Source organism: Accipiter gentilis, chromosome 26, assembly GCF_929443795.1.
Source record: "Accipiter gentilis chromosome 26, bAccGen1.1, whole genome shotgun sequence".
Taxonomy (NCBI): Eukaryota; Metazoa; Chordata; class Aves; order Accipitriformes; family Accipitridae; genus Astur; species Astur gentilis.
The window spans coordinates 13,078,279-13,097,814 of record NC_064905.1 but is presented as its reverse complement, the minus strand read 5'-3'; the positions used below and the strand labels follow the sequence as shown (position 1 = coordinate 13,097,814).

General features: G+C 65.5%; 1 protein-coding gene across 1 annotated transcript; it reads right to left on the bottom strand.

Moving 5' to 3' along the window:
- Positions 1-862: 862 nt before the first annotated feature.
- Positions 863-17,262, bottom strand: RNF44 (ring finger protein 44). Its single transcript, XM_049829579.1, is given in 13 exon segments — positions 863-2,639; positions 2,908-3,007; positions 3,104-3,225; positions 3,371-3,458; positions 3,627-3,751; positions 3,826-3,987; positions 4,191-4,367; positions 4,560-4,727; positions 5,214-5,430; positions 5,836-6,016; positions 8,993-9,099; positions 9,101-9,224; positions 9,227-17,262. Coding segments are annotated over 13 exon segments (1,881 nt in total). The 5' UTR covers positions 9,474-17,262; the 3' UTR covers positions 863-2,576.
- Positions 17,263-19,536: the final 2,274 nt, after the last annotated feature.

Below are 19,536 nucleotides of genomic sequence, written 5' to 3'. Positions count from 1 at the left end.
CTGGTATAATAGAACAGTAAACAGTCCACTATCCCACCACAGGAAATCATTGGTAAACAGTGGTATCTACAGCGCAGTCAGCAATCACAAACACCCTAAATAATTGTTTTTTAGTATTTTTTTTTGTAATTTTTTTTTTTGTTATTTTTTTTTTTAAATGATACTTTTAGCTGCTCATTGGAATAAATTCTGCAGCACACGAGCTGTGAGCTTTCGAGTCGCCGTCAAAGGACCGTAAGGCTTTCCTGGCTCCCTGGGCACCGCGAGGGCGGGAGGGGAGGAGGGGGGGCGTCTCCGGGGGCGCGAGGCCGCCGCGCGGCACGGGGACTCCTTTGGTTATCTGTCACTGAGCGAGGGACGGGGAGGGGGCCGGGATCCTGCCCAAGGGGCACCGAGCCCAGCGGTGCCAGCGCCCGCGCTGCGGCGGAGCTGGTGGCGCCGGGCCGGGGCCCTCGGCCTCGACGCTTCACGCGGAGGGCGGCCGCCGGAGAGGCTGGGAAAGGGAGGCAAGGGGGAGCCGGCCAATAGCCGCACGCCGCTCACTGCCCCCCGCGACCGACTGGCTGGGCGGAGACCGGGGCCGGCCCACCGGCGTGCCGGGAGAGGCCCGCCGATTGGCGGAGGCGGCGCGCGGCCCTCTGCCAACCGGGAGCGGGCCTACCTCAGCGGCCCGGTGACTGGCACCGCCGCTCCGGACCTGTGGCGCGGCGGCGCGGGGAACGGCGTCCCGCCCACCCACCTGCCGGGCGCGGCCCCTCGCCTCGCACCCAGCCCCAGCGTGGCGGCCAAGGGCCGCCGCCGGGGGCCAGCCCCGCCGCTTGCCCCCCGCCCCGCGGGGAGCGGCCCCCACCACCCCCACCCCCACCCCCTGTCCCCTTGCACACGCCGCCGCCGCGGGCGCCCCCCCCCCATGCCGCCACCTCCCACTCGGAGGGGCGCAGACCCCGCGGGGACGGCCCTGAAAGTCTCACGGTCCTGCTGTGGCGTTGCGGACATGTGCAGTACAGTGCATGGCAGTATCAGCTGAGCACAAAAACCCCTCTCCCCACCCCCCTCACCCCACAGCCGGCTAGACGTAGCCAAGACCACGTTCCAAGCTGGTCAGACATGCATGCATATTTGTGAACATTTACATAGGGCTGGCGTCCGCTCGGAGGCTCCCAGGCGTCGGCAACACGCGCCACGAGGGGAGGGCGGTCCTCTCACCGCCGCCCCCCCTGCCACCGCCACCCTCCTCGCTAATTAATCATGCAAAACAACGGCCACGCGGGATTGCTGGAGCCGGGCGGCGGCGTGGTGGCGGCTTCTCTCCCGGCCCCGCGCCGACGGGGCGGCCCACCCGCCTGGCCCCGCGTGGGCGGTGGGGGGGATACGGCGGCGGGGGGCTGCTCACAGCTCCCCCCGCACCAGCCGGGGCAGGGCCAGGGGTAGCACTGAAAATACACCACGAGGTTATGGATAAAAAAAAACCCACTCCGGGGGCCGGGGGGGCACCCGCCACAGCCCGGCCGGCCCCCCCCGCTGCGCACCGGCTGGGGGCACCGCACCGCACCGTCCAGCCAGCAGGACGGGGGCGCGGGGCTGTTCCGATTTACGGCGGCGGGACAGAGAAACAACAGCGGGAGCCGGGGGCCGGGCGGCGGGGGTCACCAGGGACACCGCATGCCCACGGCCACTGGGACGGGGCTGAGGTCGCCCCCCCCCCCCCCCCCCCCAGGCCGGGCCGCCCCACAGGATGCCACACGGCCTGGCCCCCAGAGCTGCGCTGGCCGGGCACGGGGGAATGAACAGGGAGAGGGGCCGGGGCCGCGCCAGCACCGTCCTCCCACCGGGGAAAGACCCCAAACAGCCATAACCCTCCGGGGCTCTCCAGGGCAGCCGAGGAGGGAGAGGGGCTGCGCCGGGCCGTGTGCGGGAGCGGGGACAGAGTCGTTCCTGCCCCGGCCATGCCGCGGGGTTGCTGGTGTCCCACCTTGGCCACGCTCCACTGGCCACCTCCTCCGACTGCCCCCGGGGCCAGCCCAGCGCTCCGGCTCAGGGTGCCGCCGGCATCAAACCGGCGGCACTCCCTCCTCTCTCCTCCCTGCATCCTCCGCAAGCAACGCCGAGGGGAGGAGCCGCCTGCGCGCCACTGGGTCAAACAGCCACAGAACCAAAAACGCAACGGAAAAGGGAAACGGAGAAGGGGGGGGGGGAACCTACCATGAAAAAAAAAAAAAGGTGACAAAGGGAAAAAACACTAATTCCCTAGTGGAGTACAAAGACCTGGAAAGTGATGGAGGAACAACAGCGTCTTTGGAGCACGGAGGGCACGGCCACGCGCCTCCCGCCTCCAGCACAACACGATTCAGGGCCCTGGGAGCGCAGCGGGCAGGCGTCCGGCCGAGTCCGTGCCCCGGCGGGGAGGAGGAGGGCTGGCCAGGAGCCCGGACTGCTCAATGCTCACCACATCCGAGGAGAGGCTTTGGGGAGGGGGGGTAAGCGCAGGGTCAGGCCCTAGCAGCGGGCAGCGGCCCCCGCCCCTGGCCCGGCGTCCTCGTCCTCTAGCGAATTGTGCGGCACAGCGCCTGCCAGCCTCAGTCCGCCTCCCGCTGCACCTCCGAAGCGTCCGCCCGGCAGATGGGGCACGTGCGGTTCGCCTACAGGCAAGGAGAGACAGGGGCAAGTGAGCAGGCACCCCACGGTACCAGCTGCACCCAGGGCCCCCCCCTACACCACCACCAAGGGCTGGAAGCACCCCGCAGTGTGCCACATCCCAGCGGTGCCTGATCCAACCCGGCACGGTGCTTGGCCCCCAATCCCAGCGCATCCTGTGTTGCATGGCACCGAGGCCACCCTAAAGGCAGCGCTCTACTCCCGCAGCACCCCAAGAAGCCCCCAGCTCCCTGCAGCGGGCACGGGCAGTACCTTTAACCATTTGTCGACACACTTGGCGTGGAACTCGTGGTTGCAGGGCAGGACGCGGAGAAGCTGCCGGGCCTCGAAGTCGCTGAAGCACACAACGCACCTGGGGGAAGCAGCCGTCAGTACGGCCCCACCGTGCAGCCACGGCCCCTGGCACCCCACCAGGCCAGGCACCCCCGTGCCCCCCCAGCTCACTCACAGGGTCTGCTCGGACTGGTGGCTCTCAGGGTTGAAGCGGTAGGACGGGAGGTGCTCGATATCTGCTTTGGTGAGTCCCCGCGGCTTGGCCTCCCCCAGCCGCTCGGCCAGGTTCAGCAGTGCCTGGAGGGAGACGCAGAGGCCAGCTCAGCTCAGCTCATGCCCCAGCACATCACCCCTCCGGCTCTCCCCGCCCTGGCGGGGCAATCCCCAAACCCCCCTCAGGTCGCCCATCCCATCACCCTGTGGGGAAGCAGAGCCGACGCACCTCGTAATTCTCCATCTCCACATCATCCACGTCCAGGTCTAAGCTGATCGTGGGCCCCACAGCCGTCGGCGACACGGGAAGCATAGAGCTGGGGGGGGAAGGACAGGGCAGTTGGTGTGGGGCCGCAAAACCCCAGCCTCCACCCTGGCATTCCTGGGGGGGCAGAACCACCTGTGACAACGCCACACTGCTGTGCCCCCTGTCTGCGGTGCCACCCCTGTCCCACACGTCCCACTGTATCCCCCCCAGTACTCACAGAAAGTAGGGCAGGAAGCTCGGGTAGTACGGGGGGGGCGGCGGAGGGGGCGGCGGGGGGGGCAGCGCCTGCTGGAGCCGGTACCGCTGGGTGTTCAGCCGCCGGGGCATCATGTGGGGGTATGGCTGTGGGGAGAGACGTGGCGCTCAGAGCCGTGCCAGCTCCATGGCGTCCTCCCCACCCCAAGACGGGAACTCACCACGCCGAATGGCAGTTCTTGGTGCAGCGGGTCGTGGGGGAGGTAATGCAGCGGCACAGAGGGGGACAGCGTGGGAGCGTGGTGGGACGGGGGGTACGTGAAGCCCGCGATGGGGTGCTGCTCCCCTCGCAGGTCCACATCATTGTCTATCCTCTGCAGAGGCTGTGGAGGAAACAAGTTAGGCTGGGAGGGGTGTCCCAAATTACACTCCCCCAACGCTAGCAAGACAGAGGCACCCTGGGCATTCCACCCATCTCTCCCAGTTCAGACCCATGGGGGCTGCAGAAGGCCAAGTGTCCAAGGTGGTCTTTGTTGGGCCATGGGGCATATCATGTCCCCAGGCCATACCCCACACCCTAACTCACCATGCGTGGGTGCTGGGCTTGGAGAGGTACAAACTGCCCCAGGGGGGCCATGTGGGGTGGCTGGTGGGGGGGCACTGGCGGCGGGGGGGGGTGCAGGATGTAATGGTCGCTGGAGATGATGGGGGGGAACGTCTGGTAGGAGACGGGGAGCTGTTGCATGGCGCATGCCTGGATCAGCTGTGGGGGAGAGAGAAAAACGGGGGTCAGACACCCACCGTGGGCATGGCTGCACCCCTGCCCCCTCCCCAGGGTCTCCAACAGACCCCATGACCCCAGAAACTTGCACTCCAGTGGGCTTGGGTACCCACACGACCTCCGGGCACCCACAGCCCAGGTTGTCCCCCGTGGGCGTCCCCTGCTGTGACTCACCGGGGGTGGGAGGCAGCAGAGCGGGTAGTGCTGTCCGCTGAACATCACTGAGCATGCTGGGAGCTGCTGGGTGCTGCACCCAGGGATGTGCTGGCCGGCGTGGATGGGGAAGCCTTGCGTCGTGACGGTGGTAACCGTGTAGGAGAGAGGGACAGGTCCCTGGTGCACCTGAGGACAAGGCATCGAAGGCAGTCAGGGTACAGCCCCGGCTGAGCTGTCCCTGTCTTGGCAGAGTGGCAAGTGTGCTGAGCACCCAGCACTGGGACACAGCCACCCAGCAGCTCCATCCCACTGATGTGGCCAGAAGAGGGAGGCTGAGCACAGGCTGGGTTTGAAGGGGGTTTTGGACCCCTCTCTGCTCCCCAGCGCTACCACCCCGGATGACGGTGACAGTTGTGTCACGAACAACCCTATGAGGGGACCGTCCCCAGCCCCTGGGAGCAGGGGCCACGCTGGGCACACTCAAGCTGGCAGGGGGACCTCACAGTTTAAGCTCTTGGAGGACAAAAGCACTGGCAGCGTCAGGGCTGGCTGCTCCCAGCAGCAAGCAACTGGCCAGAGGGGACCCAGGGACATGTCTTGGGACCACTGCGTCGGACACCAGCCCGGGGCCACCACAGGCTCACCCTTAGGACTGGGGGCCGCAGCACCTACCTGGTCATGCAGATCCACCATGAATGGGTTCTGGTGGGGCGGGTGAGCGGCCGGGTGAAGCATTCGTGGCGGCGTGCTGGGGAGAGCGTAGGCACGGGGCTCATCTACAGGGACGGGCGGCTGCTGGGGGAAGGCAGGGTGCAGCTGGGGCTCATCCTGGCCCAGCAGGGTTGCCAGAGGTCGGTCGCGTCGTCCCCACTGACGCCTGGCAGGGGGGCTGCGGGGCCACCGCGGGAGAGAAACAGAGCAGGCGTGACCCCCCCGGCCAGGGGCAGCACAGCCCTGGGCAGGGTGGCCGCAGGCAGGTCTGTGCCAGCCCAGCTCCCAGGGCGAGATGCTCAGGGCATCGTGCCAGGCCAGCCAGGCTCCTTGCCTGGCTGGGGAAGCTCCAGAACCGGCTCCTCTGCTCACCCTGCATGTGCCCCCTGCTGCATCCTCAGCACAAAAAGGACCCCTGCTCCCCAGGGACCCATCGACCAGGCCAGGTGGATGTGCTTCTCTGCTGCCATCTCCCCCCAAGCCCCCTGAGAGCCAGCGGCTTGCCCCAGCAGGACACCAGAACCGGCCCCATGTCCCCACACACCATGGGTGACAGGGCTCCGCACCGCCCTGCGGCCCGTACCTTCGCCGGAGGTGGTCGGGGCTGCTGCAAGGTCCCCCCGAGAAACGGCGCTGGTTAAAAGGGGCAGAGGGTGGCCGCCTATTCACTGCCAGTTCCCATGGTCGCATTGGTGACGTCGGGAGGCGGATGGGCACGTGGGACCTCAGGCTCCAGGCAGGGTGACACACCAGCACCTTGGATCCTGTGAGGAGGACAGCGGGTCACGGCACCCCAACCCCCAGGGCTGTGCAGGGCCCCAGGAGCCCTAAATCCCCACACACACCCGGGCAATAGCACGCCAGCCGGCTCCCTCCCCACCTGCTTTGGGAGACGGAAGGGAGGAGTGGCACAGAGAGGCCAGGGCAGCCACTGCACCGGTGGACATGCTAGAGGGGCTGCAGCCTGCCTGGCTCCTGCCCATGCCCCCTCCACGCTAGGAGCCAGGCCACCCTTCCCATGGCCAGCCCTGCCACCCGCACCACGCAAGCGACTCCGAGCCACCCCAGCACCACTGTCCCCACACGGCTCAGCCTGCTGCTCCCTCCCCACGGAGACAGTAATGCCGATGACTGGAGCTGCAAGCTCCAGGACCCAGACCTGTGCCCACCTCGTCTCCCGGGGCTAGATGCAGCCCTAGGGGGGGGAGCGCAGGGCTAGGAAGAACCCACCACCTCCTCCCAGCTACCCAGTTACTGTCCCTCCACTGCGTGGCCAGAGCCACCCCCCCATGCAAGACACAGACACCAAATGAGAGAGAAGCACTTGTTTTTGGCAGAGAGAAAAGCAAGTGGCGAAGGGCCCTGTGGCTACGGCAGCGTCCCATGCTGCTCGCCGGCCGACGGGGAGCCTGAACCGCGGCAGCGGGGGGGCTTCCAGCGTGTCCTTGGCCAAGACGGGCTCCGGTGCTGTTCTAGGGGCTGCTCCCTCTTGCTGGGCTCCTGCATGTCCTACTCAGGACTGACGATGCCACCCCAGTGATGGGCACAGGGGGCTGGCGGGGAACAGCGGGGCTCATGGCCCTGCTCTGGCTGAGACTGTGCACATCAACTCCCTGCTGCATACGGAGCACAACCGCACGTCCCCGTGGAGGTGGGGGACAGGCAGAGGCTGTGGCCAAAGGCGGGCAGGCAGCTCTGCTCTCCCATCTGCCCCACAGGCAGGGGGTCAGTGGGAACACAGCCCCCGGCCCTTCCCCATCTCCCCTCCTGCACCCAGCCTGGCTGGTGTCCCCCATGACAGAGCCCCCTCCCGCCACACAGTTCAGCCCCCCAGCCCCAATGAAGCTTGGCACTGCAGAGAAGACACCACACGTGCCCCTAAATCCAGCTTGCCTGCAGGCTGGTGGTGTGCCCTCCGGAAGATCTCCTTCTTCACCCCTACCTCCTCCTCCTCGGTGCCCATGGCAGAGGCGTGCCAGGACCAGGAAGGGCACCCCAAGGCTGGGGAGCACTGCTCAGCCCCAGGAGGAGGCTGGGGGGGTGTTGGGTGGGGTGTCTAACCCCAGCAGAGAGAAGCTGCAATGTCACGCCTGGGCGACAGGCATCACCAACCACGGCGGAAGTCACTGGGGTGAGCCGTGTCACACACAGGTCTCTTCATAACCTTACCCCTATCTACCATACCATTTCTGAAGCTGAAAGCAAATTTATTTTTCTGTTTTGGGGGAAAAGGAAAAAAAAACCCAAAAGCCACAAGCTGAGCCCCCCCCAGGAGCCTGTCTGCAGCTGCCGCCAGGGAAGGAGCCGTGCTCAAGGACGGGGGTTTGCCCCACGGGTGTTTCATCTGCCCCTGAGCCCCTGTGCAGTTGCCCCACCAGCGGGCTGGGGGCCAGGGCGCAGCGGCAGCCCAGGTTTAGCCCCGCTCCCCAGGAGCCTCCCCGAGGTGTTACTGCTTCCAGTTCCGCATCCTCACTCTCTGAACACACGTGGTACAAAGGCCCTGCGTGACCCGGCGGGCACCTTCCAGACCAGACACCGCTGCGATGGGCTTGGGGATGGGGAGCACCTCCGCAGAGGGACACCAAAGCCATGCAGGACCTCGCCTGGGACCACCGAGGCAGGGAAGGAGGGGGGGAAAGGGGGGCTGCCTGGGCTACCAGCACCCCAGGACAGCACCCCTAGAACACACCTCCCGCAGGCTTGCCGGGACAGTGGTGGCCGAGGGGCACGGAGCTGGCACGGCCCCCCCCCCCCCCCCCCGTCCTGCCACAACCAGCACCCCCCTCAAGGCACCCGTCCTCCTGTCCCACGCAGCACACCCGGCTCCCCCCGCCTCGCACCCATTGCTGGGAGCCAGCGGCCACCCCGGGCAGGGTCACCGTGACCCCGCGGAGGTCAGCGTGGCCCCGGAGCGGAGGGGATACCGGGCCCCGCCGCCCCTCGGTGGGGCGGGGGGCGAGGCGGCTCCCGGGCCCCGCCGAGAACAAAGTTAGCAGCGCGCCAGCGCTGACGCCCGGTGCCATCTGCTCGGGCAGAGCCGGGCTGCCGGGGGAGCCGCCCGCCCCGCCGCCGCCGCCGCCTCCCCGGGGGTCCCACAGCCCCGGTGCTACCCGTCGCCGGCTCCGTCCCGGCACCCCGAGCTGCCCCGCTCCGCCCACCCCCCCCACCACCACCCCCGCAGCCCCTTCCCCGCCGTTCCCACGCGAGCGCCGCCAACTCCCCCGGGAAGCGGGGTCACCGCTGGCCCCGCCGCACCGGCAGCCCCTTCGGAGAGCCGCCCCGGCGACCCCAAACCCGAACCCAGTCCCCGAGGGGGGGGGGGGGGGGGGGCGCTCCGGGACGGCGGCACACGGCCGGGCGAGCGGCACATCCCGGAGCACCCCGACGGGTGCAGCACCCCGAAGGGGCACCCCACCTTGCAGCACCCCAGTGGGGCACCCCAGCCGCCAGCACCCCAGCCCGCACCCGTCGGCGGGAGCACCGCCCGGCCGGCAGCCCGAGCCCCCCCAACTCCCCCCCACCCCCCCAGCAGCGGAGCCCCGCCGGTGACGGGCCGGGAGCGGAGCTGTGGCTTTAAGAGCGGCCGCTCCGGGGCCATGTGCTCGGCGCCAAACAAAAGCAATAACAAAGGCGGCCGCCGGGCCCCGCCGCCGCCGCCGCCGCCCGGGGCAGGTGCCGCCGGGGGTCCGGGGGACGGCCCCCGCCCCCGCCCCGCTCCCCTCCCCCCCGCCCGCACCTACCTGCACCGATGGCCTGGGCCGCCGCTCCGGTGCCGCTGCGGAGCCCCCGCCCCCTCCCGCCGCTCTTTGTTCGCCGACGCCGGGCCCGGGCCTGCCCCCCCCCCCCCCCCGCCCGCCGCCGGCCCTCCCTCCCTCCCTCCCGCCTCCCGCCCCCCGCCGGGCCGGCCCCCTCCCCGCCGCCGCTGTTTCCGGTGCCTCTTTGTTTTCCGCGGCGCGGGGCGGCTGGGCCGCCGCGGCGGGCCGGGGAAGCCGCCGCCGGGTCGGGGGGGTGGGGAGGTGCCTGCCCCTTTAAGAACCGGCGGCGGCGGCGGCACGCACCGGACCGAGTCACAACACTCGCGGGCCCCGGGGGCGCGCGCGCGCGGCTGGCGCGGGGGGGGTGGGGGGGGAAGGGGGGGCGGAGGAGGAGAAGGGGGGGGGGGGGAAGCGGCGCGGCGCGCGCGCGGCCCACGTGACCAGGCGTGTCACGCTCCGCAGCCATCTTGGAGGCGCGGGGCCGGGCCGCCACGCGGGGCAACGCCGGCCCCCCTCCCCTCCCCCGGGGGGGCGGTGTCCTAGCAACGGTCTCCACGGAGAGGGGGCCCCTAGCAACGGGGCCTAGGCCTGCAGGCGGCCCGGCCGCACCGAGACATCCCCACACACACCGCTCCGCCGCGGGCGGGAGCACCGGGTACCGTCAGCCCCACCGCCCTCAAAGGGCCCGGCCCCGGTACCGGTCCCGCCGCCCCACCCCGCTGGGACGGACACCACGGCTCCGCGGGGCCAGGCCCAGGTGGCACCTTACCTACGGCTTTGCCCGCCGCTGACAGCCTGCCGCCACCCCTCCCGGCCCACCAGGCCGCAGCCCATCGGGCTGGCAGCTCCGCGAGCCCGGTTGGCCGTGGGGGGCAGCAGCACCGTGTGCCCGGGCGTTCACGGCCAGCCCGCGCCATGCTGCCATGCTCCTGCTGCCCGATGGGCGCAAAAGCCCAGGCCAGGGGGGAGGCGAAGGCAGGAGCTCGGCTCCCTGCCACCCTCCTGCGCTGGGACGGGAGGATGGAGAAGCTGCTCCCCTCCCGCTCAGCACATTGAGCCCTCGCCTGCACCGACAGCCTGCCAGGCACACACAGCTCTTCCAGGGCATCTCTGCCCAGTTCAAATTTCCAGGCACCAGAAAAGCCTCCTGCTCTCTCCCCTCGATTAAACAAGCAGCGGGAACTCCTCAGAGCATCTCCTGCACACCTGGAGGTCAGCTGAGCAAGTCGCCCAGCTGGCAGCTAACACCAGGAGCTGCACACCGAGAGGCTGTGCCGCCGGCTCCCCGCAAACCCCCGGCAGCGCCGTTCAGCTCCAGTCAAGCCCCTGTGCTCAGGAGAGCGCATCGCAGTAGCTTTGCTGAAAGCCAGATGCTGCATCCAAGCCAAACTTCCCCGGGTTACAATGCACACTTAGAAATTCCCAGGTAGGCGAGCCAGCCAGCCGGCAGCCCTGATGTAATGCCTATAAACCAGCCCTCCCCTGACAGCTGGGCTTTAAAGTGCTAACAACCAAAGGGAGCTAATTAATTTGTAACATCACCCCTTTTAAAGCAAACCTCAGATCAGTGGCAATGATTTAACAATTCAGTAGGCTCATCACTGCAATGAGCAGTTGGATGCAGCTTTGCCCCATCCCAGCCCTGTGCCCTGCTCCCTCCAGGCCTCTCTCAAGGCCAGCTTGCTACCTCTCACCTCCTCACCCTGAATCCAGGCTCACAGGAGGAACCACAGCAGCTTTGAGGATCCTCCAGGACATGGAGCATCCTGGGGCAAGCTCCCTCTGCTACAACTGTCAACAGCACCACAGCAAACTGCTTCTGTCCCCATGATAGGGAACACATGGGACAGGAAAGTGGCACAGCAGGGCATGGGGCAGACCTGTGACAGGGTCAGACCCGTGTGCTCAGACAAGCACCCCAAAAGGAAACGGCCAAAGGACTGAATCATCAGCCCAGACCTGAATGATTGCCCTCAAGGTCTGCACCACCACAGCCTCTTTGCTTCAAGACCCAGGGACTAGAGGGAAGAGGAGGAAAACAGCACTCTGCACTTTGACCTTGCCACTCTCTGTGGGCAGAGGCAGCACTGCACCTCTACAAGGCTGCCAGGACACAGTCTGATCCTGGGCAGAGAGCACCAGCAGCAGGCAGAGGCCACAGATGGTGAATATCTGTGCAGACACTCCCTCCTGACCCGTTCTAGCGTCACCAGCTCCCCCACGGCCAGCAGCTATCGATGTCCTCAGGGCGGCGTTGGGAGAAGCCATCAATAGAGCACAGCTTGCCGGTGAGGCACTGCTCATGCTCCCTGACCAACGAGGCTGGACGGTTCCTGTGGCAGAGTCAGGTCCAGCCATGCCACAAGTGGCTGTGCTGAGCCTGCCCAGCCAGCTCCCGCAAGGATGTAACACCATGCGTCCAGCTGCAGGCTTATAGCATGTCGAAGCGGCTCAGTCCACACCATCTCAGGATTGCAGTCACGCACAAGCCACCAACATCACGCTGCCCCAGGTCCAGGAGCTCTGCCTGGAAGAGCCATGTGAGGAGCCCAAGCAACACCCCTCCAATGCTACAGCAAGGCTGGCCATGGACAGCAACACTGGTCAGTGCTTCTGGGCCAGGGCAACGGGTCCCCAGTCCAGCCACTGAGACCCATGACACCCCAGGTGAGCGCGACCCCCTGTGCCAGGCAGCAGCCTTAGAAAGCTCTCTACCTGCAGGGGCTGCTCAGGCTGAACCTGGCAGGTCCACAGCCAATGGGCAGTCCATCCTCTCCCTCACGAGAGCCAGGGGCCTGCAGAACTGAAGCCTCCCCAAGCCCAGGCTCTTTAAGACACCATCTGTTGCCACAGACATGCCACCTCCCTTGCCCCATATATAGGTCAGGTCTGTCACAGGATTAGCTGGGGTGTTTCGACTGGTGTGAGCATGTCTCCCACTGAAGGCACGCTCTGCCCTGTCCTCTCCCCAACACCCACTGTGCCAATGGCTCGCCTCCATGCTCTCCCTGGCCTCTCCCCCAAGTCCAAGGAGATGAAAAGGCCCAAGATCCTTCTCTCCCCCCCCCCCCCCCCCCCCCCAGTGCCTGGAAAACAAGTGGGAAGAAACCAGCACCAAGCACCCAGAAGCTCCCAGGCTGCAGGGGGAGCAGCAGGAGTGTCCCCACCCTACCCAAGCCCAACACAAGCACCAGGGGACATGGGACACCCCAACATCAGCAGCTACCACAGGGTGAAGCACTTTGCTGGGGAGACAGGGGGGGGAGGAGCTACCTCCCCATTATGCATAGCCTGGTGGAACCAAGTTCGCTGGCAGCGGAGGCAGGACGCCTCTGCCACGATCACACGCCACCCACTCACACCCCCGGACTGACAGCACTCCCGTCAAACGCCTCCAGCCACACACACGTGGAGGATGCTGACATGAGGAGCGAGTAGCTGCACAGGCAGCGGAACTGATAACGCCTGGTTTCCTGTCGATCTCTCCCACTTGGATTCTCTAATGTCTAATAGCAAGGCTGAGCTGTGCTGCAGAGGGAGAACTAGCAGCATCTTCCTCCCCAAGAGCCAGAGCCTGTAGCAAGCCAAGACCTTTGAGACAGCTACCACAACTGACACCATCCAGCAAGTTCAAAGAGGAGAGAAGACTTGCAAATAAACAGTAAGCTTGCACAAGTCTTCATTTCCTCAGGACAGGGTAAATAATCTACAGACATATCTCCACCTTCCTTCATTTGTCCTAGAAACACTGGCATGACCTGAATAGCATGACCAGAAGGCTGCTGGTGCAGCAGCCGGGTCCAGCTCGGGTACCTCTGTAGCTCAGCAGCATCAAGCAATGGGTCGTGTCCTCTGCTCTCGTGGGTGGACTCTTCTCCCCCAGACAGAAGCACATTGAACCATGCTCACCTCTGTCCTGGCATCCTGTGGCAGCTGGTTCTGCAGCTCAGTTGCACATGGGTGGGGGGAGAAGAGCGAATGCCACCTCGTCCATCCCTAACCTGCAGCCTGGGCAGCCTCCTCGGCCCTCCCCTTCCTTCCTACCATGAGACACCACAGTTCAGGACTCTATTCCTCTGCCCTTCACATTTTAGTTCTCCTTTCAGGCAGCTATTTCCTAAAACAGACCCAATCTATCCTTGGGCAGAGCCAGGGAGCAGGGATTCAGCCCCCCTTCCCCATACCCACACAGTGTCCCTGGGAGTCCCCAGCTCACCTGCCACCTCTCCACAAGCATCCCTCCTAGTCCAGCCCGCTCTCTACATGCTGCGGACAGTGTTAATAGCACCTGCCAAGTGAGCGGCCAAGGGCAGGAGGGGCTGGGCTCCAGACACCTTTCCTACTGCTCCGCCGGCTGGGCTCAGGCAGAGCAGCAGTGTCTGGTGTTGTGGCTCCAGTGAAAGGATATGGGCAGAGCCAGAAGCTGGTGGACAGCGAAGAGCAATTTTGTTACCGCTTAGCAAAACGAAGCTCTCTTGAAAGCACTAGTGACAGTCAGGAAGTTGGGTTGGATGTTTTGTTTTGCATTTTAAGAAGGCTGCAGGGACACTGACAACCTGCAACGATCATTTTCAGAAAGGAGCTCAGAGAAATTCATGATTTTCAGCAACCATTTACCCTCTTTTGTCCTTGATTTAAAATTTGCCAAGAGGCTGCTTACAAGATGCACAGAAACAGGCAGTGACCACTGTGTTAAGCGCAAAGGCAGCTTGCTGCAATACCTCCCCGGTACATCACTCACAGAGAACCCCACACCAGTGCCTGGGGATGGTTTTAAGAGCAAAAACATGACTTCCAAGCTGACAGCCCCTGTGCACAAAGCACGACTGTGCGGTGACAACAGAGCAGCCTGGGGCACAGGAGCTGGCTGACCTCTGCTACAGCTCTCGCCGGCAGATTTTTATTGTTCACCACTTTCCCAAAGCACAGGCACGGAGAGAAAAGCAACTAAGACATTCGGCTCAAAATGCAAACACAGCCAGGGAGCCCCACCAGCACAGCAAGGAAAAGACAACCCGCCAGAGGCGACCGCATCTCAGCACTGCCAGGCTGGGGGAAGGAAGGACCAGAGCACAGGCCCTCCCTTCCCAGGGGCGACAGTGAGAGGTGCTGGAGCCCTGGATCACCACAACACAGGCTCACCCAAGAGAAAGCAGCTCCTGATATGCAGCATCACAGGCCAGTCCTCCGCTCTGCACAGGCGAGCTGAAATCCCTTACCCCACTTTCCAGGGTAGCCAAAGAAAGCCCACAGCTATAGCTCCGCAGCCAGCGAGGCCAGGTCTCCAGGGACCAGTCTGCAGCTGGAAAATAACATTCCCAAGGCCTGTCATGAGCACTGCTTGCTGGGGACACTGCTCGTCTTGCCCTCTGCCATGCATGCAGCAAAGCAGGGAGCCCTCCCAAACCACCACATTCCAGAAAACCCAGACATCCCATATTGGACACAGGCCCCCATGGACTGCTCGTGCCCTCCAAGAAATAGCTCCTGCCCTGAAAGACTAAGGACTTGCAGGTGCAAGGGCGAAGGAAAGGATAAGCACCCTGGGGTGGCTCTGCTGCCCAGAGAGTTGGCAGGCTGGCTTTTCCCAGCACCCTTGCAAGCTGACAGCATGGATCGACACTGCTTCCGTCCAGAACTGATCTGTCCCAGGGAGCCATGCGACATCCTCGTGCAGCTCTGTGACCCCAGGCCTCAGGGCCTGGCTCTCCCCAAGTTCCTGCCACATTAATGTCAGAGGGCATCTGGGAGGGCTCCCCAGCACCAGCAGCTTCCTCGGACATTTTAGCAGTCTCTGGACACATCAGACTGGCACCCTATGGGCTGTGCCTGCCTGGTGAGTACACAAACCCCTTGACCAACCATTCACCTACACAGGGCAGGTGACAAACCATGTTTCTCCAGCTCCCCCAAACAGGGAGCCAAGGGATGGTGGGAAAATGCCATGCACCGATCAGAAAATGCCATGCACCAGTAAGAAAATGCTGTGTGCGCTGGGTCCTCAATTCAGAGGTGAAAAAACCAAAAACATCCAAAAGCTCCACACTCTTCTGCCGAAAACCAGCGCCGTGCCGCTCGCTGCTGGCTGCCCAGCTACCACCTCCCCAGCTGTGCCCCGCGGCCAGCCTCACGTGACGGTGAAGTGGATGCACACAGTAGGAGTGGCTGTAGTGACAGCGTTACAGCTTGTGTCCGACACACAGCTAAGCCCAGCAAATCCCAGCGCTCTGCAGCTCTCATTTACAAACCCCACACGCTCTGCGCAGGTAGACAGGCTTCAGCGAGAGCTCACTGCCCACAGCCCTGGGGAAATGACACCCAGAGGAAGACAGCCCAGTGAGCACGAGGCTCTCGAACTCTCTGACGTCCACCAGCGCAAGGACAGGCCCACACCAAGCCACAGGGACAAGAAGAGCTCTTCTTACACCAGCACCCATTTGGGCTAGGAGCCCACCTCCCCAGGGACAGCCCCACTGCTATTTCAGTACAGATACTCCCACCAAGGAAGCAGGGACACCTGGCAGGACAAGCAGGACTTCGCCCTGTCCTGCTCTGAGCGACTTCAGTCCCTGTCGTTGCCCCGGGGTGGCAGGACTTCACCGGCTCTGCAGACACCTGGAAGAAGTGCTGCAAGCTGAAGCCCGGGCCCTACCTGCCGGCTGTTATTTCATTCCTCTAGCAGGTCCATAAAACAGGGATAATTAAATCTCTCCTAAACTCTCTTCCATTTAAAATAAAAATCTATAGTCCCTATTTCATTAGCTGGCTCTGGGTTTTACAGCTTGATCAATTCCCCTCGCAGAGCCCCGGTCCCAGGCAGATGCAAAAAACAGAGCAGGCAGCTTCCACAGTGCAAATCAATGGGGATTCGCAAAGTCTCCTCTCCCTGTTCTTTGTTCCTCGCTCACCAAAGGGGAGCCACATGGTGCGGCAGGTAGGGATAGCATGTTTCACCACTCAGGGGAACATGACTGCCATGCATGGCTTCAGAGGTCAGATTTAGCGCCTGGCAAGAGCAGAGGCAGCAGCAATGCTCCCCCTCCAGTGAAGGGAGGGCCTAGCACATGGCCCCAAAAACACAGCCATGACCCTAAAGGCAAGGTGGGGTAACGCTTCTCCACTCACCCCAAGGTGAAGAAGGACAAGGCTTAGCTCTCATGGCTGATGACTGGAGTCAGAGCCCTCCACAAGCATCAACTGGGAACCAAGAGCAGCTGCTGCTCTGACCTCCCTGCACATGAAGCAGAAGAGACTCGTCACGGAGACCCAGGAGCACAGGCTTACCGTTTCCTGCCCTTCCCAGCCCTCCGCTGCTGCCCTGCCAGCAGGCCAGGCCGGGGATCCAGATGGCTCTCACCATCCCTGCAAGCCTCTCCCTCTGCTGCAGGAGGGAGCTACCAGCTCCTGGCAGCACATGGAGGGACCACAGCAGCAGCAAGAGTTGCACAGACAGCGGACGGGCAGAGCACCTGCCTGCCCATGGAGCGGAGATCAGCACAGCGAGCAGCCCTTGCCCCAAGCCACCACCCAGGTGCCACCCAGCACCTACCACACCATTTCCCTCCGCTCCAGACACGCATCCCTCCCTCCCGCCTTTGCTCAACTGGAAAGCAGCAAGATGCCACGGTCCCTATCCTACCGGTGCTGGGACATGCCACACAGGCAGCCCCGGGAGGAAGACCCAGCAGCCCTGGCCCCAGTGAGCTCTGCCCCGGCCACACAATGCCAGTGATGGACAAACCACACCACCTGGGCCCAAACCCCAATCTCCACCAAACCGCCGGCGGGCAGGCCAGCACGCTGGTACCTGCCAGGGGACATCAGGGCAGGTTGTTGGGACACAGGAACAGCCACACGTCAGAGCACCTGGCTCCAAGCAAGGCTGCTGGGGACAAAGCCCCGCCACCCCACCGCAACTCCATGCATGGCTGTGTGCAGGGGGGATGACACCAGAGCCTCCCAAATGCACCCAGGTGACTCCTGCCTCACCTCCCATGCCAACACCTGCCCTGGCTCTGCTGCCTGAGCTGGGGGGCATGGAGGGGTGCAGGGAGGCTGCAGTTCACCTGCCAAACCAAACCCACTGCCCGAACGGCGTGACGCTGCAGACCGTGGCTCCCGCCGCCCAGCCGGCCTCAGAGCAAACACCCAAAGGTGACAAACAAAGGCACCCCGCAGGCACTCCGCATTAGCAGTATTTTTAGACACCACTATGGAGCCGGCCTTATTATTTTCATTGCAACGTGCATAATTACCCACCATGCACCGCAGTGACATCAGACGCAGCCTGCTCCCCTCCGACAGCCGGCGAGGCGAGGCCAGCGCCTGCTCCTGGCCCTGGGGACCGACCTGCCCCCCACCACCCCCCCCGCGGTCTACCCTGCACATCTCCCCAGGGCACAGCCCCACCGCTACATGTGGGGGGGACTCGGGGTCCTGGGGAGTCGGAGCTGGCAACAGAGCAGAAATGGGTGCAGGTGGCAGCAGGACCAAGCGAGGTGGTGACACAGGTCAGTGAGGAGGCAAGCACGGGGACAAGCTCTGGGGCTGTGGACACGCGCGGCCAGCTGTGCGGGAGCACGGAGCCGGCGCAGAGCTTGCGGCCGAGATGCCAGCACAAAACCGAGCAGCACTCCTGCGAAGAGGGACTGTCCCCGCATGGAGGGACAGTGCCCACCTGGCCACAGGCTGCCCATGGGGCTCAACTTCTGCTCGGGAAAGCAAGCCCTGGAGCACATCCCAGCTGCCCACAACACAGTTCCACGCGTCCTCTGTGGGACAGGGCTGCCACGGGCCCCGCACACAGCCCACACACCGCAAGGTCGGCAGCACGGCTTGTCCCACGGCTCCAGGTGACACCGCCACTGCTCCATCATTTGGGGTTTATTTGTTTTCCACCTCTTCCCCATTTACAACTTTTTGAAGAGTTTTGCCACTTCCCCTCCCATCCCCTCTCACCCGCTTGGAGGCTCACACCGAGCCAGGCCCTGCTTACCGACCCTGGGTCGGGCAGCGGGGCCCTGGGGCTCAGGCAATGGCAGACGGAGCACCACGGGGTGTCCAGCGAGTCGGGGATGCAGAACCAGCCTCGGCAGGAGCCACCGACTCACGCCCGGCCGGGGACGCAGGAGCCCCCCCGAAAAAGGGCTATGGCCGGGGCAGCCCCCGCTCTGCCGGCGAGGCCCCGAGGTGCCCCAGGCAGCCCCTGCCGCGCTCTCCCCCTCCCCCCCCCCCCTCCCCGAGGGGCTCCCCAAGAACCGGGGCCTCCTCCCACCGCCGTGCGGCTGCCGGTGCACCGGGCCCTGCTGCCCTTTACGGCCGCCACCACCCCCCGAGCCCCGGTGCCCCATGCAGCCACCACCCCCGCGCACCGGGCCCTGCGCTCGGCCCCGGCGCGCCGGGCCCCCGCCTGCTCCGGCCATCCACCCCCTTCCAAGCTACCGCGCACCGGGCCCGGCCCGGCCCGCCCCCCCGGGCCCCGTTCGCTCCCTCGCCCGTCGCACCGGGCTTCGCTGGCCCGTGCATCCGCCTCCTTCGCACCGGGCCCTGCTTGCGCCCTGCAAGGGCTCTGCCTGCCGCCCTCCCCGGTGCACCGGGGCCGGCCTCCCCACCCCCCTCCACCTACCTAGACTCTACCTACCTCCTTCCCCAAGCCCCGGGCCCTGCCCGCCGCCTTTTCCCGGTGCACCGGTCCCGCCGGCCCCCGGTGCGCCGGCCCTGCCCCGCGCAACCCGGGCCCGCGGCCGCCACCGCGCCCCGTACCTACCGAAGGCGCGTCCCCGGCGCTCGCGGGCCGCTCGGTGCCTGCCCCGGCCCTGCCCGCCGCTCAGCCCGCTCGCATGGCGCGGCGGCCGGGCCCGCCGGGCTCGGTGTCCGTCCCGGTGCCGCTCCCGCTCCGGCCTCGGCCCGGCCTCAGCCCCGCCTCATGGCGCCCCCGCGCCCGCCGACCCGATGGAACCGGCCGCGCCGCGCCTCCCCACCACCCCCCCGCGCTGCGCCGATGGGCGCGCCCACCCCCCTCCCGCCGTACTGCGCCCAAGAGCGGCGCCGCCAAAAGTCGCGCGGTGCGGTGCTCCGGCCGTAATGCTCCGAGCGGCAGCGCACTAAAACGCCGGCCCGGGGGTGCGCTGGGGAGGGTGTCCCGGGCCAGCCCTTGGGAGGTGTGGGGTGATCCGGGACAGACAGGGGCAGTTTGCAGAGGGGCGTCCAGCACCAGCCCCGGGGGGCTCAGGGGATTCGTCCTGGGCCAGCCCTGGCAGGCTCCAGGGGTACCCCCAGGCAGCCCATGGGGTGTCTGTGGGGGTGTCCTGGGGCAGCCTTCGCAGGGGCGGGGCCCTTCCTGGACCTGGGTTTTCTTGGGGGGTGTCCCAGGCTGGCCCCCTGTAGCCCCTTCTCCGGGGGCTCCCTGACCCAGGTGTGGGGTGAGATGGGGACACTGGAGCAAGCTGGGTGTCTGGGGGGACCCCACAGCTTCCCGGGCATCCAGACCCCGTGGCTTCCCCAGAGAATAGGGGTCAAGAGGCCCAGGG